The sequence below is a fragment of the Martes martes genome (assembly GCF_963455335.1).
Source record: "Martes martes genome assembly, chromosome: 15".
Lineage (NCBI taxonomy): Eukaryota > Metazoa > Chordata > Mammalia > Carnivora > Mustelidae > Martes > Martes martes.
This window is the reverse complement of record NC_137903.1, coordinates 61,888,786-61,913,085: the sequence shown is the minus strand read 5'-3', so window position 1 is coordinate 61,913,085 and position 24,300 is coordinate 61,888,786. Positions and strand designations below refer to the sequence as shown.

Genomic DNA, 24,300 nt, shown 5'->3' with positions numbered 1-24,300 from the left:
AGTTGGGGAGAGGGGCAGAAGGAAAGGGAGAAGCAGGCTCTCCCCTGAGCAGGGAGCCCATTATGGGACTTGATCCCAGGACCCTGGGATCACGACCCGAGCTAAAGGCAGACGCTTAACCGACTGAACCACCCAGGCATCCCAAGTACTTCTTTAGATATTTCTTGCAAGGCACGTCTACTAGCAACAAATTCTCTCAAGTTCTGTTTGTCTGGGAAAGTCTGTATTTCCCCTTCATTTTTAAAGGACAATTTCACAAGGTACAGAATTCTAGGGTGATGGTTTTTTCTCAACCCTTAAAAATTTCATTCCACTCTTCTTGCTTGCACACTTTCTGAGAAGTTAGATGTAATTCTTATATTGCTCCTTCATAAACAAGGTATTTTTTCCCTCTAGTTTCTTTCAAGACTTTTTTTCTTTCTGCAGTTTGAATATGCCTAGATGTCGTCCTTGTTGCTTTTTTAAATCTAGTTTTGTAACTATCATTTGGACTGTAGGATGATTCTCTTTAATGGTGCATTTATTTCTGTTTCGTCTACCCTGACATCTAGAAGAACTCTGAGTATCCACAGCAATAATACGTCATAATGAAGGTGCCGTGTATACTCAACAAAACAGGATTCCTACATATAAATATTGATATCAGTTTTTTCTTTCATTTCATTTCTGGTTTTTCAGATTGTGTTTTATTTACTGTTATAAATGCCTAAGTCAAATTAGTTTGGTGGTCTGGGTAGTATCTGCTTAGATAACATGATATCTAACTAACGATTCCAATGTTTACATTTCATACAGAAGGACATGTTATCCTTTGCAGTATTAGTTCCTTCCTGGATCCACCTCATGAAGAAAAGGTAAGAACTTTAGTCTTAGTTTAATTCATGAACCAGCACATACTAATGAACCATTTCTCTGTGCTAGATATGACAAAAGACAGAACAAGACATGACTCCCTATTCTTGAGTCATATATAATACTATCGAATCTTTTTTTTTTAAGATTTTACTTGTTTATTTGAGAGAGAGAGAATAAGAGAGAGCAAGCATGGGAGGGGGAAGGTCAGAGGGAGAAACAGACTCCCCGGTGAGCAGGGAGCCCCATGCGGGACTCGATCTCTGGACTCCTGGATCATGACCTGAGCTGAAGGCAGTCACTCAACCAACTGAGCCACCCAGGCACCCAATACTACTGGATCTTAAGGGTACTCTTATCTTGATGGGCACCAAGAAATGTACAGAATTGTTGAATCATTAAATGGCATACTTTAAACTAATATAACATTGTATGCTGATTATACTTAAAATAAAAACAGGACTGGAAGAGATTATGCTGAGTGAAATAAGTCAAACAGAGAAAGTCAAGTATCATATGGTTTCACTTATTGGTGGAGCATAACAAATAATATAGAGGACAAGGGTAGATGGAGAGGAGAAGGGAGTTGAGGGAAATTGGAAGGGGAGGTGAACCATGAGAGACTATGGACTCTGAAAAACAACCTGAGGGTTTTGAAGGGGCGGGGTGGGAGGGTGGGGGAACCAGGTGGTGGGTATTAGGGAGGGCACAGATTGCATGGAGCACTGGGTGTGGTGAAAAAACTATGAATACTGTTACGCTGAAAATAAATAAAAAATTGGAAAAAAAATAAAAAAAATAAAAATAAAAAATAAAAACAGAAACAAGAAACAAGCTCTGTGCCAAATAACAGTGGTTTAGTGGTGAAAAGAGAGGATGAATGAGTGAGGGAGCCCGCGTCACTGCTTTAGGTCACCTTCATGTTTTCACTTACTTGAGAGAATCGATGCAGAATCCCAGAGCTTAAAAGAGTTCACACATCGTCCAGTCCTCCATAGTCAGTTTCTATAGTTTACATATCTTCACAGAAGGAGATCCTGTAACTTTTCCTTACAAGTCTCGTCTAGTGTCCAACCATTATAAATAAGTCATGGGGATGAAAAGTACAGCATAGGGAATACAGTCAACAACGCTGTAATGACTTTTGAGGGTGACAGATGGTAGCCATGATTATCATGGTGAGGACTGTGTGATGTACAGAATTATCTAATCAGTGTGTTGTACACTTGTAACTAACATAACATTGTGTGTCAACTATACCTCAATTTCAGAGAAAGAAACTCTTCCTCACATCTAGGCTAAATCCTCCTTGTAATTCAAACATGTTTTATGCTCTTTTTAGTGTTAATGCAATGTAAATGTCACCAATCTTATTCATAACCATTTAAAGATGCATTTTTGTGCGAATGTGGCTATACAAATATAGCTACATATGTTATAAAGACTCAACACTAATTAAAGGTTGCAGCAATGAAACACTGTTTTACCCTAGGCTTATTTCCCTTTACGTTCGTATTTCAAATCCAAAAAGCAAGCAAATAGCAATTTTTTTGCTTTTGGATTATAGGCAGTGACATATGGTTACGTAGATGAGGATTGGATTCCTTGCAGAGTGTCACAGAATGGTTACTGTTTCAAACATTATTGCATTTGATCCATAGAATTTTCTTTTTGTTTCCAGGAATGAATTAGAGTTTTATAATGTTCAGATGTTTAGCTTTAGTATGATTATCTCCACTTGCCCAGGGGAAATCAGAGACTGGCTTGCCTAAGAGCACACAGACAGGTAGTGACTAAGCTGGGGCTAGAACCAGCCTTCTGATCCTCAAATCCAACATTCTTTCCTTATATATAACCCTCACTGCCATCAAATAGAAAACAATGTTCAAACTCACGAAGCACAGAGTTTTATTTATCAACAGCTATAAATGGCCTACAGTCAAGGCATGTTGTGAGAGGAACGAAAACAAATAACATTCTTGAGCCATGTATAGGTGGAAAGTTATCTGTTTTCTCTGAATTGCGATGATTATCATATTCCATAATTAATTTTAAGACATAAAAATATGACCCAAAGTCTATAGTTTTGTAAATGGACTTTCCATAAACTGGCAAACAAGACCTTTACATTTAGAGGAAAATCTTAAAAACAAAGCTGTAGCATAATATTGAATTACACTTCAAGCATTTTTAACCAACTTAAAAGCAAAGACTTTAATCACTTATTTGAAATTCTTCTATATTCAATCTTATTTCAACGTTTTCTGGATGTGGACAATGTATTTTTCCACTTCGTACATGACTGCCTATTTACAAATATACAACAGAGGGGCGCCTGGGTGGCTCAGTGGGTTAGGCTTCTGCCTTCCGCTCAGGTCATGATCTCAGGGTTCTGGGATCGAGCCCTGCATCAGGCTTTCTGCTCAGCAGAGATCTTCCTCCTTCCAGCCTGCTTCCTCCTCTCTCTCTGCCTGCCTCTCTGCCTACTTGTGATCTCTGTCAAATGAATAAATAAAATCTTTAAAACAAAACAAAACAAATATACAACAGAGTCTGGTTGTAGGAGGCCTCGCCTCTGCACAGACCAGTATGTACCATGAATGAAGCCAATTGCAGTTATAGATTACAACTACAACCAAAATCTAATAGGTCACTCTATACATAAAGTGTTAATTATTTTCTTTATCAATCATTCATAAATAATTAATAATTAATTAGAAATATATCTATATTTCTAATTAATAAATATATCTATATTTCTAATTAATTAATTTCTAATTATTATATTTCTAATTAATATATTTCTAATATATAGAAATATATCTATATTTCTAATTAATTAATCTAGAAATATATCTATATTTCTAATTAATAATTAACAATTAATTATTTAAAAGATGCTCCATGTAATATAAGTATTCTAAGAGATAGGATAGTCAAAATCTGCCCACCAAAAGAGAGATCATTCATATGATAATATACACAGGTCTACAGAAAAAAAAGTCTTTGAGCAGTGTTTTTCTAAGTACAGGTCGTAACCCACTTTAGGGTCATAAAGTCAATTTAAGAGTGGTGACTGTATTTTCATTAAAAAAAGGGAATGGAGTGGAATGAAATGCAGCAGAACAGACTAGACAACAGCCGTGTGCAGAGCACCGAGTTAGGTTAAGTATCTGTGTGTGAATGATACCGAAACGCGTTCAGAATGCACGTGCGAGTAATTTATCTGTTTACTGGATCATGAAGTAAATGTATTTCTTACTGTAGCTATGGCACATAGTAGAGAAAGACTCGCCTTAGAGACAAATCCCATCCCAAGGCCAAGAAAGAGCTCTTAGATGCCAAGATGTTCTTGACCAGCTATGAGATAAGAAGAAGTAGGAGATGGCAGATTTCCCCCTGGTTTTCTAAGAACAACTTGGGGGAGCTGAGTCAGAAAGCCAAGAAATGTAGGAGGAATTGTGTCTGGCCTTGGTGAGAATTTAAATGGGTAGGAGACTCGTAGGATAACTCCCAAGCTGCCAGAATTCTAGCCACACATCTAGGTAGATGACCAGAAAGAAGTCGTCTTGATCTGGGTTCATCGGAGAAAGAAAGGGAACATGCTCGAAGGAGACACTGCTGCAGAGACAGCTCCCCACTTGGCAAATCTAGTTCCCACAATCCGGGCCTGTTTAAGGGTTCTACACTTGAGGATAACACACAGCTTGAAGGAACATACCAATCAAAGAACTGAATAGCCAGGGCTATCTCTGGATAAAACTTGAGACTGGCAAGTTTTGCCAGCCTCCCCTTTGGTCCTTACCTTTCATCCCTGCTGGTTCCTGATTCCACTCTGCCTTGGCCTCCCCAACACCCCTCCTCCTAAGGCTTTTCCTTCATCTGCTCATCTTGTAATCCTCAACTGAAGGCACTGTTAATCCTCACTTGAATGAGAAATTGCTAAAGACATAAGATCTTTCCTCTCCCAGGGATATGTGCAGATGAGCAGACACCTAACCGTGGAGTCTCGGCATCTGAGCCAAGAAGAGCTCACAGGGAGAGGGACGACATCTTGTACAGACGTCCCCACCGTTCACTCATACGCTTAGCTCTTTAGTGGGTAATGGTTTTGCTCCAGATTGGATTTTGATCAGCGTATACTTATTGCAAGGGATATGTTTTATTGTTGCTCTCTAGAAACTGAAGCAGCTGCTTGTCTGGCGTGCTCATTCTTTAGAAATTATTCAAGTAATCTATATAGAAGACAAGCAATTGGTGCTTACGGCCTCCATCGATGGCTCAGTAAGGTATGGACCTTCATATTGTGAACTTAGGGTTTTGAGCATGAGAAGTCAAAATTTGGGTCTAAAGTTCAAGTATATATCGTGAATACACTCTTGACTGGGTAATTAAAATAAATAAATCCATGAACAAACAGTCGCACGCACAAAGGGCTTTGAAAAGATGGCCATGGTTTGGAATTCTTTTCCATGCCCAAGGAGATGAGATGCCCTGCTCATCAACACTAGAAGTATAACAAATACTTAATTAAAAGTGTTTTTTGGTGGACTCGTTTGGAAGAGTTAAGCAAGATGAGTATCTCAGAGAGATAGACCCACACCCAGGGAAGGCCACGGGAGACACAGGATCAAAAGTCACAAAGAAAATAGTAGCAAAGTGCAACTTGATGCTGAGAAAAATGGGAGGGAGCTAATGTTTTCACAGACAATGGGATTGATTTTGTAAAGTCTACTTGTTTTTCATCGCCTGGATAATGCTAAGGTTACACACACAAAATGCTGAACACACACACACACACACTCATTGACAAAGAGAAAGGAAACGTCACGACACTTTGTGAGACCAACTGCTGCATATCAGAATGCCTCCAAATCATGGTAATGAATTATCCTCTTGGGAGAATAAAGTCAGGAATGATCGAGAGAGGTAGAGAGACTTCAAAGTGTATTGGAGAGCTCAAACATAGTGAAGACAAAAGGAAGGAGTATCTGGCATTGTATAAAAGACCCTGTGTGAACCTGAGACTGATCTGGATCTTCCCCTTGAAAGAAATCAGCCACCAGCGGATTGTAAGTGAAGGACTGACATCATCTGATTTACATTTTTTAAAAAAAATAACATGTAGGGAATGGATTTCAGAGCAGCAAGGTGAGAGCGGAGAGAACAGTTTGAAGTCTGTGCTGACGGCAGTGGTCTGGACTGGGGCAGTCCCAACCGTGCCGCAGGGCAACAGTCTGGGTCCGAGAACTGTCTAGGAGGTAAAATGTGGGAGACAGAAACTTTAACTGAAAGGGGAGGTAAGCGACAGATGTCAAGAATATCTCCTGGCTTGTCCAACTCAGTGAATGTTGGTACCATTTGGGAAGAGAGGGGGCGCCCAAAGAGGAAGATATTTTGAGTGTGGAAGGGTGAAGTTCAACTTGTAGAAATGTTGAGTTAGAGGTGGGTCTGTGGGGTCAGGTCAGCCTGGGGCCCCATAGAGCTTTTCCTCAGCCAGAAAGGGAATCTGTTGTTTTATTCATAGGAAAAGTTAAGGACATGACATTTCATTATTATAGATGGTTTTCACGACTCTGTCCCTTGGGTCTCTGTTCCAGCTTATTTTCAGCTACCTGTCAGCAGAAGTGCTAATTAGGGATGGTAGCACAAGCACATACACACACACACACACACACACCCCACATGTCACATGTGCGCACAGTCCCGTTGTTAAAAAGCAGTCCCTGCTCAGACCAGTCACCCTTGGCACGGAGAAATCACTTTCAAGATTCCTTCAAGTGAAGATCTCCCTGGATACACAGTTCAGAAAAAGTATCTCTATGAATAGCTCTCTCGGAGATGGTTCTCTTTATAACTAAGCTCCGTCCTTTCGCAAACACTAGCTGCCGCTTTCTAGCAGGGTAGGCAATTTTAACACTAAATCTTTCTCGTCAAAGAGATGATGATTTTATACTTGGAAAAACTGTAATAAAGGCTTAGCTCTTGGACAGAGGCTAGAAGGGGTGAAGGTGTATCTGAGGCACAGGAAATCAGGCTGCGAGGCGGGACCGGTCATCTAGGAGAAGTCCACATGCAGGAGCAAATGCCACAAAACCAAGGAGAGCAGAAGCTGCTTCAGGTCTGGCCAAGAACACAGGGAGTTTAGAGTTGTCCTGAAGGTAGTCCTTACCCTCTAACTTCCATGCTGGAAGGGCTACTCCATTTCATTTCGGTCAAGGCTCTAGCAAGGGTACAGTGTTGATAGAGTGTTGGGGAATTCAAATATGTAGGGGATATCAAGTGTTTATGCTACATTCTTAGGATGCTGTCAGATGTGAGCAGTGCTGGCTGGATCCCTCTGCTGTCTTCTCCTCAATGGCTGCCCCCTTGACCTGGGAAACCACTTGGACTTTGTGGAATTACCCCTTAGCTCATTTAGCTTGTCCTTCTCATGGGTCATGATGACTGTGTCCATTGTTTGCTACTCTGAGGTTGAAATCAAGATATAAAGATCTTCCACATAGCATTTTGTTTTTCTTTGAGACCTGGAACATATACTCCTGCAAACGACCTTCTGTAGTACTTTAAAGCAAGTGGCCTTCTAGAGGGACCTCATGCACTGAACCAATGGAAAAATAATGCACACAGATGGGAGCCATTTCTTCGGCCATTTAAGAGCTCAGTCCTAAGAAATTAGTATAGTGTTTCCCTAATAGTAGGAGTTATGGACAGAGGTTGAGAGGATGTTGGTGAGAGGAAAAGAGTCCGTATGAAACCCATCCCACAAGTTCTCCTGATGTAGATACGGAGGTAAACAGCTGAGATGTAGCCCACTCAAAGGCCTAACTCAGCAAATACCCAGCCAGCATGGGTTCTGATCACCTTGAATGAGGAGGGTTATTCTAGGAAATATCTGTTCCTTGAATGGGTTTCATAAGTACAGACTCAAGTTGACGGTTCCTAAAATTGTTGTAGGTTAGAATTCTAACAAAAAATGGATGTGCTCTGCTTAGTTTCAGGTATGTAATAGGAAGAGTCCTAGAATCAAGCTCCGAATCCCTAATGCATCAGTGAAAAATCCATATAAATGACGCAATAAACAGAATAACTTCCACTGAATCCCAGTCACTTTCTCCTCTCTACCTTTGCCTCTCCTCAGGCTCTGGCATGCCTTCAGTGGTCATTACTGTGGGTATTTTGGACAGCGACGCATGTTCGAACTATCACAATCAAGTGATTTCATTTTGCCGTGTGATGTTAACGAATACCCGGTAGAAATAAAAGAAGAAAACAAGTTCACAGAGAAGAAGCAAAAATATGAATATCCTCTAGTATTTGACCGGCAAAAGTAAGACCATTGTTTTTGCTTTTTGTTTTGTGTTGTATTGTTTTTATTTATTTTTTTTAATATTTTATTTATTTATTTGACAGAGAGAGAGAGAGAGAGAGAGATCACAAGTAGGCAGAGAGGCAGGCAGAGGGGGAGGGAGAAGCAGGCTCCCTGCTGAGCAGAGAGCCTGATGCGGGGCTCGATCCCAGGACCCTGGGATCATGACCTGAGCCGAAGGCAGAGGTTTAACCCACTGAGCCACCCAGGCACCCCATGTTGTGTTGTTTTTAGATGAACAGACAAGAATTAAACTCTTATGCTACTGTGACACTGGGCTAGATGTAGAGAATTCAAAGGTGAACAGTCCGGGGCTTTTCAGTAATGTCACAGTCCAGGGGAGGGGAGAAATATGGAAACAAAAAACTACAATTCAATATAATGGTACTTCTAAGAAAATTTAATTCTTAAGATAATCACAGAGGAATAAGGGGATGTAACCAAACAAAGAGAATCAAAGAGGCAATTTTGGTATTCTTTGCTTAGTGGAATCCTATTTAAGGAAAAGCACTAATTAATGAAACACTATGATACATCATCAAGTTTTTCAAGACTTAGTAGTTCAGTGAGCCGACAAAGAAGACTTGGTGGGAAATAGAGCAAGGAAAGATTTTAGAGGTAAAATCACAATGGGCTCTTGGTATGGGCCAACATAAGGATTTTAAACTTTAGAGAAATCACAAAAGAATACACAAGAGAAAAAATCTGAAGAAAAGGATAGTGAGTTTGGTTTTGGACGGGTTTAAGTTTAAATGCTTGTGGGACATCCAAGTGGAGATATTTAATGAGCATGAAGACAGACCCACCTGGATGCCAAAAAGAAAGCCACAAGCAAGTTCTTGAGAAAAAAATAGGAGACATGAGGTGACAATCGTATAGATTACTTTGTAAGGAAGTCAGATAGCTCTAAATTTGAACAAGAGTTTGATTCATGGGCTTGATTGTGTCTCAGGGACGCAAGCATTACTTAAAGGCTTGGAGGAAGAGAACAATCCCCCAGGAGGAAATAGGGAGTTGGTGGAAGGTGTTTTGTGCTTTTGTAATATTCAGTTCTGGTTTTGAGTGATTGGATCTTTGTCATAACGGAAGAGATCAGTGCTCATTTGAGTTCTACATCAGCAAAGCCTGGTGGATAACCTCAGGGGACCAGACCTACCTGGACTGGCAACATGGAATAGATCAGCACTGGGAAAACTGACTAGATGAGCCCAAAGTGGGAAGAATCAGAGGAGATTATCTAAAATAAAGTCCTTTAGGAAAATCCCAAGTGGGTCAAAGCTGGAGAGACTCAGTGCCATCATCTAGTCCAACAGCTGGTAGAATAAAAAGGAAGTGAAACTAAGAGTCACAGTCCACATAGAATTTGGATTAAGACAGGACTGGATTAAGAAAAATCAGCAAGGACTCCAAGTGACTGCCAAACCCCGCTGAAGTTCTCAAGGCTAGCCAGCAAGAGCCCTGGAGAAGAAGTCTTGCCAAAATGTGAGAGGTGGTGTCATAGAGCCAAGACTCATCAAGATGTGGTAAAGTTCACCAAGCAAAGTTGGTCAATCTCCCTTGGGTAATTGCTGAGCCTTGACCACAACCATCTGTTTTAGTACTCAAAATTGTATATTTTAATTTGGTCATATACATCTCCTTCACTAACTCTGTGAGTTCCCTGAAGATTAAGACCATATTCTGCACATTTTTCTATACCTAGGTCTTAGCTTAATGCTTCGCACACTGTAGGCACGCCCAAGGTATTCGAGTGAGCAATAGGGAGTGGCTTAAGTGCAGTCATAGCATCATCAGGACCGGTGCCATGGGAGCCAGAGAACCGGGGACCCAAAGAAAGAAAGATGTAATGGATACTTGTTTAGTAGGCAGAGAATAAAAGATGTGGGTATGTGCTAAACAGTTTTCTTTGTATCTTTTTATGCAGATGGAAAAAAATGAGCTCAATGTCTTTGCTTTTCAAACGTATGCCTCCCAAGGCCTTTGAAGTGGATCATGACTTTAAGTTTTTCAAGTCTCTTTCTTCTCCCAAGGTAGCCATGAAACAAATGAACAAAAACATCCCAAACAAGAGAAAGCTCTTGGCTTTTGTTTTCCTGAATTTAGATCTCCCCAGTGTATTAGCTTTCTATTGCTGCTCTTACAAATCACTATGTGCCTGGTGGTTTAAACAACACAGACTAATTATCTTACAGTTCTGTGTGTCAAAGGTCTGACCTCGGTGTGCCTGGGCTAAAATTTAGAAGTTGCCGGAGCTCTGTTCCTTTTCTGGAGGCTCTAAGGGGAGAATCTCATTACTTTAGTTTGTGGCCCTCTTCCTTCGTCCTCAAGCCAAAAATATGGTTTCTCCCTGGCGGAGAAACCCTGGGGTCACAAGTCTCCAACGCAGTGGGAAATGTTCTCTGCTTTTAGGGATGCCTATGATTAGATTGGGCCCCCCTGGAAAATCCATCTCCAGGTTCCTGACCTTAATCACATCTGCAAAGTCCCTTTTCCCAAGTGAGGCCTTGTCGTCATCACAGGCTGGGGGCGGATGGGGTGTGGGCATCTTTGGTCGCCATGATTCTGCCTATCGCAGACTGACACGCATCAGTGCAGAATTAGGAGAGAAATGGGTCCTGTTATTCATTCTATTTCTGACATTCCTGAAGAGTGTATATAGCACGAGCTGATTTCTTCAAGACCTTCCACACAATAACCCAAACTTAACCTTTCTAAACATATCTCCCATTATTAACCTACTGTTGCCCTACCCTCTACAAATCAGGCTAGTTATTTCCTGAGCATTCCTGTCTTCTGTCCCTTAGTTCGCCTGAGCTGTCCTTGCCACATCCAAGCCTTTCTCTGCCTGTCATGTCCATCCGACGTTTGTAACTGACGAAGGATTGGTATCTAGAATACAAAAGAACTCCTAAGAAATCAATAAGAAAAAAAGACAGTCCAATTTAAAAAATGGTCAAATACTTGAATAGATCACAAAAGGAAAAAAAAAAAAACTGCCAGTAAGCACATGATGAAATGCTCAGCCTCATTGGTAAAAGGTGGAAATTCACATCAATAACATTAGGAGGTACCATTTTACACCCAGCAGATTGGCAAATATCAGGAAGTCTGAGTCTACCAAGGGCCAGTGTGCATTTGACACAATCAGAACACTAATCTGGTGGTGGAAGTTGTGTAAATTGCTCAAAGCACTTGGGAAAACAATTTAACATTAACCAGTAAAGTCGAAAATAGGTATAGCCTACTAGAGATATCTCCTAAAGAAACTCTCTTTTTTTTTTAATCTTTTTTTTTTTTTTTTTTAGAGAAAGAAATCACAAGTAGGCAGAGGGGCAGGCAGAGAGAGAGAGAGAAGCAGGATCCCCTCTGAGCAGCTGAGCAGAGAGCCTGATACGGGGCTCGATCCCAGGACCCTGAGATCATGACCTGAGCCGAAGGCAGAGGCTCAACCCACTGAGCCACCCAGGCGCCCCCTCTAAAGAAACTCTTAAACACGGGCTTAGGAGATGGGTACAAAGATGCTCAGAGCAGTATTCTGTAATAGCAAAAACCTGAAAGCAGCCTAAGTGCTCATGAACGGTGTAATCGGTACATAATTATAACACATTTGTAGATTAAGATACTATGGAGCGGTGAACATAAATGGACCAAATAACACTCTCCTATTTGGATAATAGTCTGACACATGCTACTGAATGAAACAGTGTGCTTAAGAACGTGTATGTAACAGTGGGGAGGGTATGTGCTATGGTGAGCGCTGTGAATGGTGTAAGACTGATGACTCACAGACCTGTGTCCCTGAAACCAATAATACACCATATGTTAATTTAAAATATACCTATGCGTAATTATCATTTATATAAAAGTCAAAAGAGGCAAAACTAAAAATATTGCTAAAAATCATAAAAGATAAAAGTATACAAATAAAAGCAAGACAATTAAAAATACAAAATTCAAGACAGTCATTACATTTAAGGGCAGATGAAAAGGACTGAGAACCTCAAAGCTGACGGTATTGTTTCAACATGTAAAACGGAGCAGTGGATCCATGGGTGTTCGTTCTATCATTATTCTTTTACACTATCAACTTCATATTTGATAAATACTTACTTTTTTCCAAATGAAACAATTTCCACAACCCCCACCTTTCTGTCCAGATGGCACTGGGCTGCTCCCAGAGGGCAGGAGCACGGACGGGAGAGGGACCAGGATGTGGAGTGTGACAGACTTAGGTTTAATCTTAGATAAATTATTGTATCTCTTTCCTCATTGGAAAGCCCTTCAAAGTGTTGTTGTGAGGATTAATTGAGAAAAAGATACACCTGTTACATCCCAGATACTCAACAAATGTTAATACCACATTCCCCGACAACCCTCATCTCTCCTGCTTTGTGTTTTCCAGCATATTCATTTCCCGTGTTCTCTAGTGAACCAGAATATTTGTCTACTTACTTTACTGCCTACCACTGAGTCCTAAGTTCTTTATGGCCAAAGACATAGGCATAGCACATAACAGATACAAAATTTTGTTGAATAGGATTGAAATAGCACAACCTAAAAATAAAGATTGGCATATACTTTTAATATCCTCTTCCAACTTGAAAATAAGAAACAATCTTCTAAAGTAATTTAACTGAAGCATTAAATACACTCGGGGAAATCTGGAGCAAAGTTTTAAAACTCTTTTAACAAGTGCCCCAAGGATCTCCTCCTTTGGACACCTTTGTCTTCTCAAATGGTTGGTAAAATAGCAAAACTTTAATGCTAAAGTTGAGTTAAAACACCTTTCTCTTAGGAATCTCTGATTTTTACCAGAATCTTGTTTTGCCCATTCATTTTCTTTTTCAATTGTATAAAATGTATTCATTTCCTTCTTTTTGATGTACCATTATCAGCAATAATAATACACCGATACTAAACCTTACATATGAGTAACACCGCGCTACGTATGTTGTTTCATTTGATCTTCATAAATAGTCAATAGAGGAAGAACTTGCCCAAGATCATTCAGTTAATAAGGAGCAGAGTCAGGATTTGAACCCAGGAATTTTGCTGCTGATGGAGTGTGCCCTCTGCATTAAACGTTCACTCCTGTGTTTTGCAGATTCGAAGACGTGCCTTGGAAGGATTCCTGACAGAAAACTGGGAGGCAGGGGTTGTTTTTGGTTCTCTGCCTATATACAGGGTAAGTTGGAGGTTTCGAGGACTAGGGTAGTTTAGAAAACAGTGGGGAATCTGACGTCTCATCCCTGACCCTGGGCTACCAAACAAGGCTGAAAAAAATCACATCGCCAAGCCAGCTGCTGCTCCTATGAGCATGCTGGGTCGGATCCCAAGGAAGTCTCTAGTTCTGTGTGTCCGTGGCCTTGATCCCTTGTCTCTGCCATTCCACACTGAACACCACAGGAAACTAGTTCAGACTCTATCCTGGTTCTTCATCACCTACGGCATAAAATTCAAACACTTTTAGCCCAGCCTACAAACCTTCCATAATCTGGCCTCTGCCTTTACTGTCTAACCTCCTTTTCTACCATTTCCCCCCACGTACCTCACTCTACAGCCAGGACACCCTACCGGCCTTTCCTGAAGCATCGTCGCTCTTCCCTCTTCTGTGACTTTGCCTGTGCCGTCTCCCTGCCCGGAATTTCTTCCTCCTTACTCACCCTTCCAGTTTCCACTCCAGATAATCTCTGTTAAATTAAAGAACTAATTCGATTGGGGCGCCTGGTTGGCTCAGTGGGTTAAAGCCTCTACCTTTAGCTCAGGTCATGATCTCAGGGTCCTGGGATCGAGCCCCGCATCGGGCTCTCTGCTTGGTGGGGAGCCTGCTTCCCCTCCTCTCCCTCTGCCTGCTTCTCTGCCTACTTGTGATCTCTGTCTGTCAAAAAATAAATCAATAAAAAAGAACTGATTTGACCAGGAATAATAAACTGAAGATAAAATCGTAATTAATTAATCTTAATTTATTATTTCTTAAAATGTTCTTTCTCCTTCCCAAGAGCGTGTTCATTATAACAGGAGCTAACACTTAAGCTATAGGTGATGATAAGGACAAATTGTCGGGAAGGACTAGTGGGCATCTGGGAAGGAGGGCATGTTTTAAAGCAGTTGGAACTTTTCCCCCCTATTCTCCACCCCTGAACTCACATTATAGAAGTAATTGCCTGAATTATGTCCTACTAACTCTTTACTTATGGCTTCTAGATACCAAGCCCCACCAGTCTGAGATTCCTTCCACTCATTGGTTCAGAAGCACAAAAGGAATCTGCAAACGGCGTTCCAGGGAAAAAGAAGGGAGGTCATGTTCAACATGATAAAGTGAGTACCCAGAATTCCAGAGTGCATCCCGTTTCTCTCTGGATTGTGAATTAATTGCTTTGTTCCCAGAGACACGCTGGGCCTAAAATTATCTCAGTTCATACCCTTGTCATGAATATTCCAGGATGCATGCATTTTAGCTTAGTGAGATGGAAATCATGAGTTTGCTGAATGGAGAGAAAAATCAAGTAGGACCTCTGAACCGGACGAGTGAAACATCTCCAGAGGTAATTTAAGACGTGGACTCACGGCCTACTTTTAAAAGCTAGGCCATGTGACATCACATCTCTGCGGGCTGTTTAACATCCTTGTACCCGCAGGATAGAGCCATGGTATCAGCAAGAGTCTGACTCGCCGGCCAAGTCAAGTTTTTTCATGTATTAAGAAGAGTAGCTAACATACAATGCTTTAGAGTTTACAGAGCATTTTTACAAGTGATTGCCTTCATGTTCACAATAATTGCAAAGGAAAAAACTGGGAAAGAGTGGAGCCTAACCAGAGGGTAAGTGACTTGCCAAGGAACCCACAAGAATGAAGTGGTAAGCTGAGATAGACTGTGACTCTCGATTTCCTGCTCATCCTATTAAACCGTGCAGCCTAGAAGGTTCAAATGTTGTCACTCTTCTAGTCATTCTAGGAAGCTGGTATGGGCCCAGCCGAACCTGCGGCCATTCATCCCATCGTTAAAATAGATCGAACCTTAAGAGGAGAAGATCTAACATATGGTACTTTTTAGAAGCCTCCGTCCCACGAAATCGGTTCTTACTGCCTATGTCTAACAGAATAACAGATAACAATCACAGCTACCACAACAAAAAGCTGCTTTATTTAATTATATAGAAAACTTGACCGTCATTCTGTCCTCAAGCACTTAATGACAGTATGAATGATTCCTCTTAATCCTCAACTCTATTAAGAATTTTTGGCAAAAGAACAGCTTTCTATAAAATAATATAATTTATTTTTAATTGTTTAAGTGATGGATGAAACACAGTAGTATAAATAATTCAAAACTAACAGATTGTCAAAAAAGTGTTTTGGGTTTTCTTTCTTTTTTTTTTTTTTTTGCCTGTATTTGCATTCTTATTTGTTTTGCCTCATTGGGTATTAAGTATACTTTACATTCTCTAAGTACAAACCAAGTGACAGAAAGAAGATGGCCATGTTTGTCTTAAATGCCAGGGGGAAGACAAAAATGGAATTAAAAATGAATCGTGGTTAATGTACATAATGAACAATGTGCACTGAGATAATCAGGAATTGATTGCAGTATGATTAGTTTTATCAAAGCATGAAATATAATAAATTATTTGCCCAAAAGCAAAGGAATTTTTTGTAGAGCTGTTGTTTTAATAGATGCTTAAACTCTGGGAACTCATTAACCACACAAGAAAGGCAAAGGAAGTAGACGTCTCCATTTGCTGACAGAAAAGGGACCACAAAACCATAATTAAAAATTCTCCTTCTGGTTTAATGAAGAGTTAAATGTAGTCAGGGATTAAAATCTCTCCATTAAAATGCTTCCAAAATAAAAACTAGGTCATATTCAGGAAAATTATGCACTTCGAAAGATAACAATAAATTCTGGAAACTGGTGTACATTAAAGGATCACTATGTCGACTGTCTGCAGTTGTAGGAACCTGTCCAGCCTAAGTGGGGAAATCGTGGGGCAAGCCAAATCTAGAAATATACATTAAATGCCTATTTTCATAAAAAGCACCTCCAGGAACCTGGGCATAAATTTACCTCAGAAAGTTTAGTGTTCAAATTCCAATTTTGTGAAGCACACATGTACAGAATACCTTGAAATCCCTACTCTGTGCCCTATACTGTGCTAGGCACCAAGAAGCCACTCATAAATCAAGGTGCTCACAGTATTCCTCTATACTCTATGCTTGGGAAAGCTCTCCAAGCAAGGAGTCCCAAAACAGGTCACTTAATCTTTGACATTATTTTTAAATAATAGAAATGCTGATTCCAACTGTTAATGTCTTTAAGGGGTTTGTGAATCGCTTTAGAATTAAACAAGTTACAAGGTATTAACCATAGTACAGGAAAATATACATACAGTTGACCCTTGGACAACACAGGTTTAAACTGTGAGGATCCCCTTATATGCAGATTTTTTCAAGAAATACAGCACAGTTCTTAGGTGTATTTTCCTGATGATTTTCTGAATAACATTTTCCTTTCTCCAGCTTACTTTATTGTAAGAATATGGCATCTATACTAATCAACTGTGCGTTACTGGTAAGGCTTTCAGTCAGCAGTAGGCTGTTGGTAGTGAAGTATGGGGGAGTCAAAAGTGATACATGGCCTTCCTGCTGTATGGGGGATTGCTTAAGGGTCAACTGTAGTTCCGTTTCAGTTTAAACGTGGGAAGAGAATGGAAGAACATGAACTTTGTGACGTGCTCCATTTACAAAACTGTGGAAACATAGCCGATAATAGAAAAATGATTATGTGAAAGGTGGTTTACAGGATAGCATATTCTAGTTTTTCGAAGAATAACAGAAAAACTCTCACAATTTTATTTCAGGTGCAAGGGGATATAAACTGTAACATTGACATTGCTGGTGAAAATGGCTAACATTTGTTTTTAAATTAGCGTCATGGGTACAAAACCAAACGTTCCGTATATACTCTCTCAATCAATCTTCATAACGTGGAGGTAGTTATGATTACCTCCCCATTTTATATTCAAGAACAATGAAGCATAAAAGATAAGTAATTTAAGATCCCCAGAGAAGTTAATCACAGAGCTGGGATCTGAGCACACCAGGTTGACTTCAGAGCCCAGACAGAGTCTACAAATAACACTGAAGGACTCTCTCTTCCCACCACTCTCTGTCCTCCCACCCAAGTTCATTTTTCTTCATCTCTACTGTTACTACCTGGCATTACGTTCTAGAAAAGCTCATTTATTTGTAATGATTCTTTCCCACTAGAAGGTAAGATCCACCAAGGCAGGTACTTTGACTTATTCTCGGCTGGAATTCCAGCGTTTAGAACAGACTGACACAGAGACGACACACACTCAAAACATCTGCTGAATGGAAGAATGAATGAGACCAAAGAAGGGGAGGAGGGTGCAGGAGGAAGTGAGGGAGAGTGAGCACAGAGAACTGATGAGAGAGACATGAGTGCATTTGGGAAATTGCATCAGTTGGTGGCAGGCTGATGTGGGGGCTGAGTTTCCCACCTTGTGTCTCAGAGGGAAAGAGCGGTCGGGTTACCTGTAAGTGATCAAGCCAAAGAGACCTTTAAGTGGTGGACTTTGGACCTTGGGGCTCATTCTCTCTTTTTCTTTACCTTGAACTCTCTGTATTTCTTCTCCCCTTTTTCATCTTTTCTTCTTCCCCATAATAGGCCATAAAATCAAATCCATGTATGCTATAAATTCTAGTTGAATATCATGGACAAAATTTCTGAATTTTTAGACTAAAGGAGCTTAACTTTTTATAGTTCTGTGTTCCAAAAATAACCAATTCAAAACTCATTTTCAGGTCTCATTTGTGGGATGATCAACATTATTGGCATTATCTTAATTTTATTTTCCTGTAAGTCAATGGATTCTGAAGATATTAACATAAAACATCTCTGTGCCTTACAACAACATAGCAAACTTCTCTAATTTGCTTTGTTTTAATCAAACTTTTATAGACTGGGCAGTTGAGTCCCAGCATCGATAACTGCCCAGTCAAGTAGTTCGCCTAAGGCTTCTGCTCTTCTATCACATCCTTCTGGAACTCCACATTTTTATCCTGGAGGCACACAGGATAGTTAAGTAAATAATGATACTTTCTTACTCAGAAGATTAAAATCCCTACAAAAATTGTGGTGCAACTTGACCCTGAAAAATTGTATTTGTCATATAATGCCAGTTACTAACTGCCATGCCCTTTATTTCACAGGTATCACGGAGGAAAAGTCTGAAAAGACATTTAGTCCCACAAATAAATCTGGCTTCTTCCTTCTTCCCATCCATCCCCAAGTGAAGAGAGGAAAGCTGGAAGTGGTTGCTGTGTCCAGAGCTGCACAAAGAATGGCAAGGTCTGAATGATACTCCAGTCTTTATTTCAGGATGAACGTGAGGGTCCACCAGACACAGTCACCCGTAGCTGTATCTTCGTGCCATCTTATCCGTGGAGAAGGTTACTCAAGGAACTCAGCTCTGAACAAGCAAGCCGCAAGCAGCCAGGTGTGCAGTTTCTTTCCTACATGGAAATCCACTTAACAGATAGGCAATGTTTCTTATTTACTATCAGTAAAATGACACACAGGGAAACAAAGAAAATTAGTAGCATTCGTAGGTCTAAAATTATACAGTTATCAATGACCAGCTTTTTGCCTCCCCTATCCCCAACCCTTGTTCACCCTAATTCATCACCAGAATTCTTATCCAAATATGTGCAGTTAAGAGGCAAGATGCTATGCATTATGCAGAGAAAATTATTAAAAAGAAAAATGTGCCAAGCAAGCCTCTAGCTCTTTTGTCTCCTTCATTTAGGGAAATGTCATGTGCAAGAAAATGTTCAGAGTTTCTTAGATAAAGTTAGAAGTTATTTACATATCCTCTAGGAATGACTCCAGATAAAAAGAATTTGAATGGCTATATGAGCTTTCTTTTATTAACTCTTTTATTAATTGATTTCAGTGATTTGGCCAAATGATTCATTTTACCAACGGGTATTCATGTATTTTTACTTTTTTTTTTTTTTTGGATTTTTGTATTTGTATGAAAGCATCTAAATTTGATCCACAGAAAATGAGCTTTTTGAAAGATAGATTAATTGATTGATCTGAGAGAGAGTAAGTAAGTGGGGCGGGGGGCAGAGGGAGAGACTCCTCAAGCAGACTCCCTGCTGAACCCCACACCAGGGGCGGGGTTCCATCTCGCCACCCTGAGATCATGACCTGAGGGAAACTAAAAGTAAGATGCTTAACAGACTGAGCCACCAGGTGCCCCAATAAATGAGATTTTTAAATAAGTCAAAGGCATGAGGAAAGTATCAGAATTGAAGCCTGCAGATTCACTGACCCAAGCCTCTTTGGGAAATGATTCAAATGATGAAAGTGATTCCCCATGTCAAGGGTTATATGCACCCAAAGCACCAGGACTCGGTAAGAAAAAAACAGGGGTCTCTTAGTGTTTGACTCTGCCTTTCCATTCAGAAAGGGTTCTATAATTCTTCAAATCCCAACAACTTTGGAAAAATAAATTTTTTATTCTCATAAACTTCATTTACATGTATTTTTACTTTTTTTCTAGGCAGGCGCTAATTTTTGGTGCTTGTAGGAACATGATCATTTCTCCTACTAATTTTCTTTTTCTTTTAACTTTCTACTTCATTTTTTTTTAAGATTTTATTTATTTATTTATTTGACAGATTGAGAGAGAGAAAGAGAGGGAACACAAGCAGGGGAGAAAGGTGGAGGGAGAAGTAAACTCCCCACTGAGCAGGGAGCCTGATATGGGACTCGATCCCAGGACCCCGAGATCATGACCTAAGCTGAAGGCAGACGCTTCACTGACTGAGCCACCCAGGCGCCCCTTCTTCATGTATTTTAATTACATAAGAAACTAAAGTTCCAAGAGAAAATATTGAACATTATGGTTTTTAATTGTTAAAAATAATTTGAATCGTTTACTCAAATGAAAGAAAAGACTCTAGAAAAACAGTATAGTTATAGAAAATTAGCACCTATCAATACCTAAGCAAACCAAAAGATCCCTTTTTAAAAATTGAGGTATAAATGACATATGTATGACATTTTATCAGTTTCAGGTGTACGATGTAATGATCTGATATTAATATTTACTGCAAAATGGTCACCATGATAAGTCTGGTTAACATCTGTCAACATACATAGTTATAAAATTTCTTTGTGTGTGTGTGTGTGATGGGGACATGTAAGATCTACTCTCTTAGCAACCTTCAAATATGCAATACAGTGTTATTAACTACAGTTGCCATGCTGTCCATTACATTAACAGGACTTACTTCTCTTACAACTAACCAGAGGTTTGTACCTTTCGACCCTACTTTATCCACCTTGCCCCGAAGATTTTTTTAAAGAATTCTAAAAGCAAGAAAGAAAACTTCCAAGTTTATGAAAATGATTCCATTTCCCTCCTTGTAATCTCATCGTAAAAAAAGGTCATTGTATCCCTAGGATTTCCTAAAATAAGACCATTCTGAATAGCCTGCCACATACTCAATCCCCTTAACATGGCACTCAAGACCGAAAATTTGCATTCCCTTCCTTTTTTGACTGAGGAATTATCTCAAACCTCTTTTAATACACATACATTTTCTTGAACTTAAGATTTAAAAAATATATTTCAACATTTCTGCACATTATATAATAAGTGATTTCATTTTAGTATGTTGCTGAAATGGCACTATAATTATAACAATATAATTTTTGTGACACATATATTTAAAAATTTTATCTCCCTTTTCATTTATCCAATGATGGGTTGATTAAGTTAATCATTTAAGAAAAGGTTACACTTGTTAATAAATTGAGAATATTTCATTACACCATGTTTGGTGTGGAACGCTTAAAATGTTTACTAAAATATAGGTAATGATTTCTGCTTCCCATAATGGTAGACAAGGTAATTTGGGCCAGTCACTCCCACTGAGGTTGACTAGAAAACGTGGACAAGTTATAAAAAGAAATGTTAATGAAGGCATCCGAATGCAAATAAGGTGGTAAAGCATGAACATGCCAGGTGCCCCTGGGAGACTGAGGCTCCGGTCGGTGGGCCCAGCTTTTGAGGACAATTTTCCCACATGCAAGCATGTGCTGCTTCCAGAACGGAAGAGTAGGAAGCTGAGAAGCTGAAGTGGTAATTAGGGCCAAGGGGACAGGGGATGGAATCCAGGCCTCATTGAGGGGTAAAGCCCTGTCAGTTCAGTTGAGACCCCAAAGAACTACATCCTAGAAATATGGGTGACACAAAGGTAGACAGATCTTTCCGGAGGACTGCAGTTCGCCGTCCAACTATTCCAACTCCTGAGATTGGACTGAGGTAGCTCTAATTTGGTAGATTCCCCCAGGAGCCTGCAGAAGCAAGAGTTAAATACTATGGGAAAAGATGACATCATTTCAGGCCTTCAATTATATCTTCATTATTCCAAATATATGTCTGACACACTATGAAAAAATGACTAGTTACACAAGACAAAACAAGAAAGAGAACTGACAGAAAAAGCAGGTAATAGAACAAACACACTTTACTATTTTTTTAATCTTTTTTTTTTTAAGATTTTATCTATTTATTTGACAGACAGAGATCACAAGTAGGCAGAGAGGCAGGCAGAGAGAGAGGGGGAAGCAGGCTTCCCGCTGAGCAGAGAGCCCAAGGTGGGGCTCGATCCCAGGACCCTGGGATCACGACCCAAGCCGAAGGCAGAGGCTTTAACCCACTGAGCCACCCAAGTGCCCCGAAACAAACACACTTTAAAATAATTGTGCTTGCTCTATTGGAGATAGAACATAAGGTTTAGAATTTCAGCAGAGAATTAGAATTTGTTGATAAGAATCAAATTGAAAATTCTAGACCCCCAAAATAGTTACCAATATTAAAAATTCAGTCAAAGGTTATAATGACAAAATAGGTCAACTGAAGAGAACATCGGTGAGTTGTAAAATAGGTGGTAGGTATATAGGTATTTGTTATGGAATTCTTTCAAATTCTCTGAAGATTTTCAAAAAATTTTTAAAGATTTTATTTATTTTTAGAGAGAGCACACACAAGCAGGGGGAGGGAGAAGTAGCCTCCCTGCTGAGCAAGGAGCCAGATGGGACACTCGATCCCAGGACCCTGTGATTGTGACCTGAGCCAAAGGTAGACACTTAACTGACTGAGCCACCCAGGCGCCCCTGAATGTGGCTAAAACAACTATTTAAAACAACTCTTGAGGGGCTCCTGGATGGCTCAGTGGGTTAAGCCTCTTGCCTTCAGATCAGGTCATGATCTCAGTGTCCTGAGCAGAGAGCCTGCTTCCTCCTCTCTCTCTGCCTGCCTCTCTGCCTACTTGTGATCTCTCTCTGTCAAATAAATAAATAAAACCTTAAAAAAAAAAAAAACTATTGAGTGGATTAAAACAACTATTTTATCCGCTCATGATTCTGTGGGTCAGTCATTTGGGCTGGACCCAGTTGAGAACTTCTGATCTCCTGGCTGGTGTCAGTCACTGCCAGTGAGTTGGCTGGATGGTCTAAGATGGCCTCCTCACACATCTCATGGTGAACCTCTCTCTGTATGTGGTCTCTCATTCCTGCTGAAGTTAGGCCAGAATTCTTCACCAGATAGTTTTAGGGTTTCAAGAGGATGAGAACAAAAGCTACAAGACATCTGGAAGCCTAGGTTGAAGATTCACAGAATGTCATTTCTGCTGCTTTTTATTAGCCAAATTCAGTTACAAGGCAAACCCAATTCCAGTGGAGGAGGGGGGAAGTGGTGATGAAGAAATACTACAAAGAGGCATGCATACAAAAGTGGGAAAAATTTGTGCCTATAATTTTTGTGATCTACTGCACCCACCAAATTGATCTTTAAATGTAACACCATCTTAATCCAAGTCTCTGCATTTAAATTAAAAAGTTTTAAATTGACAAGCTCTTCAAAACTTTAATTAAGAATATAAAGAGTCCAAAATGATATTGAAAAGGTCAAGAATAACCAATACTGTAAAGAATAATTCCTCTTGAAAGATCAGAGTACAGAATTGCTTGACTATATATTAAGACTTACTATAAAGCTATAGTAATTAAGACTGAGTGGTATTGGCACAAGAATAGACCAATAGATTGGAGGAAAGGGCACAGAAAGCAACCCTCACCTATCTAGATATTTGATTTATGTCATAGACCGCACAGTATTTAAATGTCTTTTCAATAAATGATCCTGGGAGACTTAGGAGAATTAGAATATTTCAAACATATGAGAAATGAACTCTACTTCATGCTATGCATAGAAATCAGTATCATGTGACAATCCTAAGAATGAAAAGCAAAATATAAAGTGATTTTAAAATTAAACAAAGGATAATTTGTTCACAAGCTGGGAACAGGGAAACTTTTTTTTTTTTTTAAGTAGGTCCCATGCCCAGATATTAGCCCAGCATGGCTCTTGAACCCATGACCCTGAGATCAAGACCTGAGCTGAGATCAAGAGTTGGATGCCTAACTGACAGAACCACCCAGGTGTCCCAATAATTCTTAAATAGTACACAAAGAAGTACCTGAATACAAAGAAAAAGTCTGGCGGATTGACCTATATCAAAATTTACAATTCCTGTTCACCAAAAACACTTTTAAGACAGTAAAACAGCAAGCCACAGAATGGCTGAGATTAGTATCACGTATAAGAAAAGACTTTCATCAAGAATATATGACGAGCACCAACAAATCAATAACAAAAACACAGATACTCCAGTAGAATAGGCAAGAGACACAAGCTGACATTTCGTAAAAGAGGATATCCAGATAGTCAATACATGTGTGAAAGGGTACTTGATCTCCCTAGTAATTAAGGTGATGCTAACCAAAACCACCTTCGATATCTCTATGCAAACCCCAGAAGGGCAAAAATTAAAAGAACTAACAATGCCAAGTATTGGCAAAGACAGGCAACATCAAGAACTCTTCCAAACTTCTAGTGGAAGCAGTGGAAGTCTAAATTGGTTCAGTCACTTTGGAAAACTTGGCATCTATTATCGTTGAACAAATGCACATTCCATGA

At 39.8% G+C, this 24,300-nt stretch overlaps 1 protein-coding gene across 1 annotated transcript in view; it reads left to right on the top strand.

The window, feature by feature from the left end:
- Positions 1-18,538, top strand: part of WDR64 (WD repeat domain 64) — a gene marked incomplete at both ends in the record, with an annotated part of 144,240 nt that extends 125,702 nt beyond the window's left edge. Inside the window, 7 exons of the mRNA XM_080825207.1 lie at positions 796-854; positions 5,032-5,141; positions 7,994-8,182; positions 10,146-10,251; positions 13,326-13,406; positions 14,426-14,539; positions 18,455-18,538. Coding sequence (XP_080681333.1) covers positions 796-854; positions 5,032-5,141; positions 7,994-8,182; positions 10,146-10,251; positions 13,326-13,406; positions 14,426-14,539; positions 18,455-18,538 — 743 coding nt within the window. The remainder of the gene's footprint in view (positions 1-795; positions 855-5,031; positions 5,142-7,993; positions 8,183-10,145; positions 10,252-13,325; positions 13,407-14,425; positions 14,540-18,454) is intronic.
- Positions 18,539-24,300: the final 5,762 nt, after the last annotated feature.